The following is a 10,676-nucleotide window of genomic DNA, read 5'->3' as shown; positions in this document are numbered from 1 at the left end:
GTCCTGTAAAAACCCAACCTTAACATCTAGGAGTTTCATCGGAGACCCTTTATGTTCCCACAGTCAGTACATCTGGTGATGGTCCAGTTGTTGTGATGGCCTACTTAGATTTTTTTCTGATAGCTAGAACTTTATCATTGAAGAAGCTCATTAAGTCTTCATCACTAAGGGAAGAAGGGATACGTGGGCTCACTGATTCTTGGTTATTTTGCCACAGTGCTGAAAAGAAACCTGGGGTTATTCTTGTTTTCTTCAATTAAAAAAGAAAAATAAGCTGTTCTAGCCTTACGGAGGGCTGTTTTGTAAACTACCAGACTGTCTTTCCAGGCTAAATGGTAGCTATCTATTTTACAAGAATACCACTTCCTTTTTAGTCTTTCCACTTTCTGCTTGAGGGTCCTAATGTGTGAATTATACAAGGGGGCACACCTCCTATGATTTACTATTTTCTTTTTTAGGGGGGCAACAGAATCAAGCGTGATTCTCAGTGAGGTTGCTGCACCTTCAGCAATAGTCAACCTCTGCAGGGCTAAGATTATCATGCTTGATCCCTGGAGAAGCACCCCACCGTCCTGGGATCAGCACAGGGATCACTTCCTTAAACTTTGCAACAGCATTATCTGAAAGACATATGCTATACTAAGACCTTGTTCTGAGCATAGACAAATCCTTAATCATAAATGTAAAAGTGATCAAAGAATGATCTGACAGGAGTGGGTTCTGAGGGAACACTGACAAATGTTCTACCTCAAAACTGTAAGTTATAAGTAGATCAAGGGTGTGGTTGAAGCTATGAGTTGGTTGGTTTATCTGTTGAAGGAAACCAATTGACTCAAGTAATGAAATGAAGTAATTTATAACCTACACGGACGTTAAAGTCTCCAATGATAATGACTTTATCTGTTCTAAGGACCAAGTCAGATAAGAAGTCAGAGAACTCAGATAAGAACACTGAATGTGTTCCAGCAGGGGGCCAATATGCAACTACAAACAAAAGTGGCTTTTCTTCCATCTGGTTCAGATGGGTGATGCCAAGAATCAGGCTTTCAAATGAACTGGAACCATGTTTTGGTCTAGGATTAATTAATAACTTGGAGTGATTGATTGTTGCCACTCCCCCCTCCTCGACCAGTAACATGAGGAATGTTGAGATGGGTTGGAGGAGTAGATTCGTTTAAGCTAACATACCCCTCATCCTGAAGCCAGGTCTGTTAGACAAAATAAATCAATGTGTTGATCCACTATCACGTCGTGCACTAACAGGGATTTGCACAAAAGAGATCTAATAGTTAATAGTCCACATTTAATTGTGATGTCAGTTTATCCAATTTATGCTTTGGTATTAATTTTAATAAGATTATGGTGCTTGGTGAACTTTTAACTGTGGAACAGAGACTACTTCTATAGTGTTAAATATGTTATTGTTGGTGGATGAGGGTTCAATGGAACCAGCAGAGAGATGTGTAAGACTACAACTCTGCATCCTGGTCCGGACCCTGGTTTGTCAGGTAACTTTAGTTCAAATACAATTGGCGAAGTTACTAGAAATAAGTGAGGCACCATCCCAGTTGGGATGGACACCATCTCTCTTAATCAGACCAGGTTTTCCCCAAAAGCTGTTGTAGTATCTGAAGCCTGTGTATCTATTCTCTGCCTGCCTTTACTTCTGTAAGGCCACAACTTGTTTCTCAGCCAGCCGGGTGCCATATTAGGATATGCTCCACATGTGTCCTGTGACTTTGGTCTCTCTTTAAGCTTGTAATGGAAGTCTTGTTATTGCTAAAAGGAGTTGCTGTTGTGGTTCGGTTTCTGGTTGGCACTCGGACTTCTCACCTCCTCCTCTACCTGCAGGCACGGTATCCAGGGGCAGGCCGATCTCCGAAGAGCACTGAGCCTCCGGCGCACCTGCAGCTCGTTACGCCTAAATCAGCACCTACTTAAGCTCTCCCCTCTTTGCCTCCGGTGCCGGATTATTGCGTATGTTTCTGTATCTAGCTCCAGCTCCCCGAGATCACCAGCCCTTCGCCTCGTTTGTTCTCTCGTATAGTAAGTTTTTTCAGTGCTTAGTCACCTCTTTCATTTGTTTCTTTTCTCGACGGTTTTTTACCATTTCGATGGTGATTTTTCATTCCCCTTTTCCGTTGTTACTTTCTCAGAGTTTTTGGTTGTTACTTGGTTCGATCGTTTTGGATATCTTGTCAAGAAGGAACCTTTCTGTTTGCACTCTGCATCTGGGCCCTGGCCTCCTTAACTGTCCCGTAACAGTTGCTAAGAAGTGATGCTGGGCCCCGTAGGCAGTTCTCCATATGAGGATGTGTATCATGAGGCCTTTCTACTACCATATTTTCACGACCATAAGGCGCACTGTAATAAAAGGTGCAGTCTCAGTTACGGGTGCTATATCTGTATTTAAAACATACATAGGGCGCACCATATTATTAGGCGCATGATAAAACATACAGTAAAAAATGACAGCGGAAGTAAAACGGCGAGTTTCGACACATTTATTGAACAAAATATAAATTCTTCCGCCACAAAACCATCAAAGTTTTCATCTTCTGTATCTGAATTAAACAGCTGCGCTATTTCATTGTCCAACATCCCGAATTCCTCTTCTTCATCATCTGAATCAGACTCACCGACCGGTTCCGCTTCAGCATTAATGCCGGCTTTTGTGAAAGCTCTTACAATACATGAAGACGGAATCATAGCCCATGCGTCTACAATCCACCCGCATCTGGTGGCAAACTCGCCTGCCGCTGCCTCATAGTCTTTGTGAAAGAGTGTTCGCCTTCCGTCATCCAGCGCTCCCACGATGGATGGATCTCATCTATGTTGGTAATGTGGCTGGGGGCAATTATCTTGTCACGGCAGTAGGTGCGGAAGATGGCCACCCTCTCCTGGTAATCCGTGGGCAGCCGCTGCACAACAGCTGTCCTTGCGCATATGGAGAGATGCCGCCTCCTCATAAAGCAAAAACACCAAGACAGACCTCCTTGGAAGTGTACAATGTCCATTTCTTCAGCAATTGCTTTGGCCTTTTGTTGAATGGTGACAGTAGAGACACCCTTTCCAGTTGTTCCGCGGAAACTCAGCTTCTTCTTCCTCACTTGGCGCAGTTCACTTTCTTGTTTTCTCCACTTTCTGACCATTAAACATTACATTACATTAAAATGGCTTGCAGTTGCTCGATTGCCATTTTCAGCCGCATATTCGATGGCCTGCAGTTTAAAGTGAGTCTCATACGCATGTCGCTTGACCGGTGCCATTTTAGGTGGTCCTTACGCATATGTGTGCCGCTAATCGATGGGTGGAGCGTTTACCATAGTGCACCCACCAAAGGCACACAGCAGATTCTGGAACTCAGTCCACACACAAGGTGCACCATATTATAAGGCGGACCGTCGATTTTTGAGAAAATCTCAGTGTTTTAGGTGCACCTTAGTTGTGAAAATACAGTACTCCCATTTTTGGAGCTCCAGCCCCAGGCCTGGCTCCAGGGTGGGGCCCCGGTAACCCTCCGGGCCGGGTACGCGGCTTCCCTTTTAGTTGCTTCATGGTGGGTCTTGAACCATTCTTTGTCTGACCCTTCACCTAGGACCAATCTGCCTTGTGAGACCCTACCAGGGGCAAACTGCCCCGGACAGCATAGCTCCCAGGCTCATTAGGGTACACAAACTCCTCCAACACGATAAGGTGATGGTAATGTGTATGTATACAGTATTTTTGTGCTGATTGATGAGAATTGTCTTTATCTTGTTATGTGTTTCACCATATGTTTCTGTCTTCTCTTAGAAGTTAGGCAAGGTAGACTCATTGGTAAATGTAATAAAGAACAGAGACATTCCAGTTGCAGGATTGTTGTCTGTTCTATTGTTATCTCAGGAGCCAGTCAGGCAGGGGGTGTCAACCACTCATTGTATACAGGACATCAAGGGGTTGATGATCACATTTGCATGAAGAATGGGAGCTGGCCACCTGGGAAAACAATGGAAAAGAAGAACCCTACCAACACCGCAGGGGACTGGAGGAAGAGGACGAGGACATCCCAGCAGGGGATCTGGATTGGATTGCATGAACATTGTGAATTTACATGTGTGTGACTATAAAGGACTGGGCCAAGGGATAGTTAGGCTGTCAGACTTCATGCCCTGACAATTGACTCTGTTGTTGCTAGGGTTATGAACTGGCCCGGAACTCTGTAATATTTGTATCTGGAATTGGTTCTATTGTTAAATACATTTTGAAATTGGTACTTTTCTTCTCGAAGTCTTCGTTCAAAGAACACGCGGATCGGCAGCTACACTTGAAAGGTATCGCGATCCAACATGATGTTGGGGAACAGTTCTTTTTTCCAAAATTTTTAATTTGACCTTTTTTGTGTTATGAAAGACTGAAGTAGTGGCTCTGGAGGAGAGACAGGCCATGAGATTTATTTGCACTGCTCATTTCATTTAAAAAGGACATTCTGAATTTATCTTATTTCGGTCTGTATACTGTGTTATGTACAGGATTGGCGACTGAGCGTGCGGGCACTAGGAATGTGTCGTGTTATGGCCAGGAAATGATGTTAAAGTTTTAGAAAGCCGCGGACAATTGTCCCAAAGTCCTATGTGCCCTTTGGGAGTACCCAGTCAGGTCTCTCTTTCTCTTGATTGACTGGAAAACTGTGAGTAATACCGGGTCGGGGGTGTCCACTCTGGCGTGGCTGACGAGTGCGTTTGAAGACGCTTTTTACGGTCAGATACCCACTTTTCAGGGATGTAAATTTCGTGCGAGCAGTCGCAAAAAACTGTGATTTATGGCAGCGGCGCCAGACATGTCGTAATAGGCTAAATCTGCATACGCAGATGGTGTGCGTGAGTGCATAATCAGATCTGGCTTTTGTTAGTGTGTTTTGTTTAACCCCTACCCATCTATCTCTCTCTCTCTCTCTCTTTCTCTCTCTCTCTCTCTGAGCGTGAGCGTGGTGAGTGATAAAAGGTATGTTGGCTGCGGGAGTTAATGATAAATATAAGTGTTTTTTCCAAACATTTTCTAACTTCTGATCTTTATTGTCACACTGGGTGGTGTATAATCATATTGGGGAGCACTTTTTGTAATTTTGATTGTTTCCTCACTGTCTTTTTTGGAATTGTTTGGGGGCCACGGTTGCCATGCCCGTCATGACCCGAAGAGGTGGCACGTCTGAATGAATGGCACAACACAGACGTGCCACCTCTTTGGGTCAGGATTCAGCAGTCCACTTACACTTAAAGGAGAGTGGGCACTCCTTCGAGGACAGCCAAGTAAGGATACTGGCCAGAGAAGACCGCTGGTTTGAAAGGGGGGTCAAGGAAGCTATCCATGTTAAATTGGAGAAACCATCCTTAAACAGAGGTGGTGGCCTGAGGCACTTCCTATCACCCACATACAATGCAGTCCTCCACTCCTTCCAACAGCAAAACAAACATTCACACCATTCCAGGAGACCCAGTGACTCATCACCATGTGACCCAGCAGACAAAGGGGAGACACCTCAACAGAAACTAGGCCGACCAACGACCCTGCTAACGACTCTCAGGTGACCACCCAGATCATTAGCATGCAAATGGTCCACAGGGGCTATATATTTTCAAGCTCTCTCCCCAGCGATTTCAGAACTGAAGAAGCATTCTGGATAGAAGGCGAAACGTCTTCAAGAGAAGAAACCCAGTCCAGTTGACAGAGAAAACTACCTTGGATGTTTTAAATATCATTTTGGCATCTTTAAGAACTGTCACATCATCCCCGTAGGTGTTTCAGACCATTCTTTGGTAAAATGTGAGTTTTTTATTCAAAATGTTCAAACCTCCAGTGCCTTTTGGCACTTTAACACTGCTCTGTTAGAAGGCAGGCTCTGCAGGTGTTATGGGATGCACATAGACTCAGGAAACCAATGTTTTCATTGCTGCACAGGTGGTGGGATTTTGTAAAAACTGTAATTCAACAATTCTGTCAACAGTATACTCGCAACATCACCAAGCACATCACTGGATTTCTCCAGGACCTGGAGACTGAGGTACAGAACCTGCTGGGCTGTACAGGAAACAGAGGACGTTGAAGTCCTCCAAAGCACAGCTGCATTTCCTGCCTGGTAGGATGTAAATCGGCTTGAATTCAACCCTCAAGGAATGGATTTGACCTCCTCTGATGGGCAAATCCAATCCATGAAGGCTGGAATCCATCCAGGTTTTGCATCTTACCAGGGAGAAACCGCTTTCACCAAGGTAAATGGAACCCCAGGTGAAAGTATTTACCTGTGGGACAGAAAGTCTTGGCTTGGATCCGGCCCTTGAGGACTGGATTTGCCCACCCCTGCTGCAGAGTATCGAAGGCCTGGGATTACAGGAGTCCGTGTTCTTACTGGAGCTCAAGAACGTGAGTATGTTTTCCCTTCCATCTTTTTACCGAGGTCTTTTCAGAACCTGGAAGCTGCTGTGGAAACAGAGCCAATTATCAATCCTCGTTTTGGCTGATGAGGGAACCAGTGAGCCATGGAAGACTCCTGAGTTCCCCTTCCTGGGCAGGAGCAACAGTTGCAGAGGCTCTGCGCTCAAAGAGGAATGTGGACCAACTACTGAGCTACTGGAGAGCCTGTCTGACGGGGAGAGAGAGGCAACTGCTGAGGGAGCATAGCCAGAGGGTGACCTCTCCCTGTCTCCCTGAGCATCCTTTCCTTTCCCTCGTCGTTCGACCGGGACCAGATCAAAAGCAAGATGTAACATTGGAGACGGCTGAGAGCAAGGCTCTGACTGGACTGATGGTGAGGTCACTGAACAGGCAGAGGCTGGAGCGCCGGTGCTGATCACCCTGGAGGGCCAAACTAGCCCTGGGGGAAGAGGTTCGGCCTTAGTGGAGGAGTTTCTATAAACCCCGTCTCTCCAGGAAGGTGGCTGACCTCCAGTGGAGGCTCATCTATGGGATCTTAGCTGTCAACTGTTTCATTTCAATCTTGAACCCTTCTGTTCCAAATACCTGCCCGTTCTGTGAAGCAGTGGAAACCAGTGTCCATTGCTTCTCAGAATGTCCTTGTCTGCTCCCCTTGTTTTCCTTGCTCGACTCTTTGTTCAGGAGAGCGGATGAGGTCTTTTCACTTAGGACATTTCTGTACGGTTTCAAGTACATAAAGGTAAAAAAAGACAAGTGCCATTTGATTAACTTTATCCTGGGCCAGTCTAAAATGGCCGTGTACATAAGCAAGAGGAAGAAGGTTGAAGACAGTGCGGACTGTGATGTGGTTCTGCTATTGAGTACAATGCTTAAACCCAGAATTATTTTATAGAAAGATTTAGAGCAGTTTGTAAGGACATGGACCCACGGGGGTGTCCTGTGCTCTAACCCTAACCCTGTTTTTTTCAAACCAACTTGTCTAATTTGTTTTCCATCTACTTATTTATCTATTGTCAGTTTTCAAGCTGCTTTGTCCTATGATTTACTGTTAATGTAGAACACAAATGGCAAAATAAAGATGTGATTAAATCTCTCTCTCTCTCTCTCTCTCTCGCTGACCGCATGCTGGGAGTTTGCTGGTGAGCGTGCTGAGATTTCTATAAGTTTTTGAGTGTTTTCCCCAACTAACTCCCCCTTCTTGGCGGTGTGTCTGCACTTTTCATCGGGGTGGTTGTTGTCGGGTGGTTTTGGTGCAGTTTGGCGGAGGGATCGTCGTGTTTTACAGTGGGAATGGTGTCCTCGGTGACGCCGTCTCTTTCGATCCGACATGGGGTTCGGGTCCAACCCGACCCATCTGTGCCGGTGGAGGAGGTTCTCCTGGCCGTAGGAGACCAGGTGGGACACGCTAACCTGTCCTACACCTCCAGGATGAACAGAGGAGTGGTGGTGTTTGTGAAAGAGCAGCAACTGGTGGCTGAGTTGGTGGGGAGGGGGTTGACTCTGAATGGCTGCAGGTACGCACCTGCAGCTGTCCCCGCTCACTGCGCCCTCCACTTGGGTGACTGTCTCAGGTGTTCCCCTGTTTATTTCTAATGAGGCTCTGGAGCAGGAGCTGCTGCATTTTGGTAAGATGGCGAGTGGTCTGAGGACCGTGGGTCTGGGTTGTAGGAGCGATAAACTGAAGCACATGCTCTCACTCAGGAGGCAGTGCTTCATGTTCCACACCTGTCCGTCACAGACGATAGACGTGTCCTTCAGGGTGAGACATGGAGATGGACAGTACATGGTTTATGCTAGTTCTGGGAGCATGAGGTGTTTTGAGTGTGGGGATGTGGGACACAAGGGTGTCGCTTGCCCTCACAAACCCGAGCTGCATCAGCAGTCAAACCCTCAGGCAGTCTGGAGACGGCTGAAAAAAACACACGACGCTGGTCTGGGAGTTCACACATGTGACCGTCTATTTTGCGCATGCTCGTAAAACCTGCCGGCATCTCAAAGGCAGAGGCACATTATGTAATAGCGTTCGACGTAAAAGTGAGAATTTGAATGCGATGGCCGGGAATCGAACCCGGGTCAACTGCTTGGAAGGCAGCTATGCTCACCACTATACCACCATCGCGACGCGGTCAACATCTGCCCAGCACATCTGGAAGCGAAGACAAACGGCACCAAAGGACTTGAGGGAACGACTTTTCCTATGTAAATGATGTGATGCAGCATCTTTTAACTGCCGCTGTCTTTTAGTGCCCATTTTGTACAGTTCAATTTAATCCAAGTGCGTAACAACACGCAAGAGCTCAAAGGCAGCGGGCTCGCGCTCCTCACGTCAGCGTGCGCTCACCTCCACTTGACGGACGCAACAGAGAGGAAGGGGGACGTAAGGTGGTTGTTGAGAAACATTGTAATTTAGTGTACTAAGTTGTGATATATAATTTTCAGTCATAGTTTTATGGCCCAAGAATTAACACTGGCATCAACCTTTCGATTCAGGTCACGCCCATGTTGAGCCTGTTTTTTTTCTTTAAGTTCCGTTCCCCATGATTAAGCAGGAAGACGACTGATTTCGTTAATCGCTAATAAATACGCCCAGGTGGCTAAAAGACAATTTTGTCCCAGGAAGGATTTATTTGCCGGCTTCAGCGCAGGTAAAGCTGCAAAACTCAACAGTGTTGTGCGTCATTACGCGTGGTGACGCCAAGCTCTTCACCGCGGTATAGCTGTGAAATATGACGGCAGCATGTTGTGCAAATTACAAGAACGAATAGATTCCCGTGTTACATTCCAAAATGCATCACATTATAGCAAATCTTGTTGCTAAAGTCCACGACACCCTAATATTCATATGAACCGTTGAAAGTGACAAGTCAACACCGAGGGTTCAACACCAGAAAAGAGCAAAATCAAGTCACATCAGGCTAATTGAGACAACTGTAAGTTTTTTCTTTGAATTTAATTTAATCTGTGCAGTGCAGAAGGAACACAGGAAACCGTCATAGAGAGTGCTGCTCTTTCTATGATGGGTTTTAATTGCGGGGGCGAATTAACACTTGTGCTCAAATGTGACCACTTCAATTCATTTGCATTTACCAGAGACAATGTCACTGGTCTATTGCAGCATCTAATCAACTTGCATCGTGGCGCACAATAACCAAGTGACATCTCCACTCTTTCTGTATCGGTGGAAGACACAACTGTTTACCTCCACCTGTTTGAATGCCTTGGTGATGGACTGTAAATGGACATGTGGATGAACATCATTAGCTGAGCTGTGCTGGCGCTGTCTACCGACTCGTCGCGCTGGATGTTGAACCACCTGCACTAAGCGAGATCTCGGTCCAGTTGCTCTGTTAAGTTCTCAGACAGATGACACTCTTCTAGCAATCGTACTTGCTCCAAGGTGGACACGACCACGCACTAATGACCTTCGCCTTCAAAAGAGGTGGCTTCATAATGGCGTGCATAAAAAAAAGTTCCGTTTTTTAACATTGTTTAAAAATCGGCATTAATGTAAGCATTTTTTCAAAAAATTAAAGCAACTTTAAAAAAAATAAATAAAAAATTCTATTGTGACCAGTGCTATTTTTAGAGCATGCCGTGCGGGCGCCTTGAGTGGTCATCCCGGACGACCGTTTGGGTGACCTACATTAAAAAAAAAAACCCAACAACATTAATTCACATTCATGTAGTATCTGAAGCCTGTGTATCTATTCTCTGCAGGCCTTGACCTCTGTAAGAACTTAACTTGTTTGTCAGCCATCCTGGCGCCATCTTACACATGTTCCATATGTGTCCTGTCACCTGTGTTTTCATGTGCTTGTGATTGAATGTCTTGTTTTTTCCTGTGTGAGGAGCTGCTAAGAGGGAGTCCTGGGGCCAACAGGCTCCTGTGTCTTCTTCTTATGGACTGGACTCTGTACTATTTGGTTGGCTATATTGTGTTATGAGGTCCTCAGAGAAGAATGTGTTTACTTGACCATATATAAGGGGCTACCGAACTAAGCCCTTCGGAGATTTTAACGTCAGGACCACAAGACCTCCCGCGGACAAACTGCAGTGTCCGATTGATGCCTGACTTTTCTCTCCAATAAACATCTCTTCCAACCAAGTCTGTGAAGATTCCTTCCTCATCAACACATCTCGGTTACCATCAGAAGAAAATTCACCGCAATATTCTGGGGTCTTTCTCTCCCTCTTAGGTTACCTTTCTTCCTGTTCTTTCCCAGTACTTTTGTAACTTTGCAGTTTTGTCTTGAATTCTCCAAAAG

At 45.7% G+C, this 10,676-nt stretch overlaps 1 protein-coding gene and 1 non-coding gene across 2 annotated transcripts in view; one reads left to right on the top strand and one right to left on the bottom strand.

Annotated features, from left to right (window-relative positions):
• The first annotated feature begins 7,701 nt into the window (after positions 1 to 7,701).
• The window catches only part of LOC115248826 (glyoxalase domain-containing protein 5-like), a 29,839-nt gene continuing 26,864 nt past the window's right edge, over positions 7,702 to 10,676 (top strand). The window contains exons 1-2 of the mRNA XM_029832698.1: positions 7,702 to 7,893; positions 8,009 to 8,170. Coding sequence (XP_029688558.1) covers positions 7,702 to 7,893; positions 8,009 to 8,170 — 354 coding nt within the window. The remainder of the gene's footprint in view (positions 7,894 to 8,008; positions 8,171 to 10,676) is intronic.
• trnag-ucc (transfer RNA glycine (anticodon UCC)) lies at positions 8,459 to 8,530 on the bottom strand. The gene has a single exon. It is a non-coding gene; the product is annotated as a tRNA-Gly (tRNA).

This window comes from Takifugu rubripes, chromosome 2 (assembly GCF_901000725.2).
Source record: "Takifugu rubripes chromosome 2, fTakRub1.2, whole genome shotgun sequence".
NCBI lineage: Eukaryota > Metazoa > Chordata > Actinopteri > Tetraodontiformes > Tetraodontidae > Takifugu > Takifugu rubripes.
This window is presented reverse-complemented; position numbering and strand designations above follow the sequence as displayed.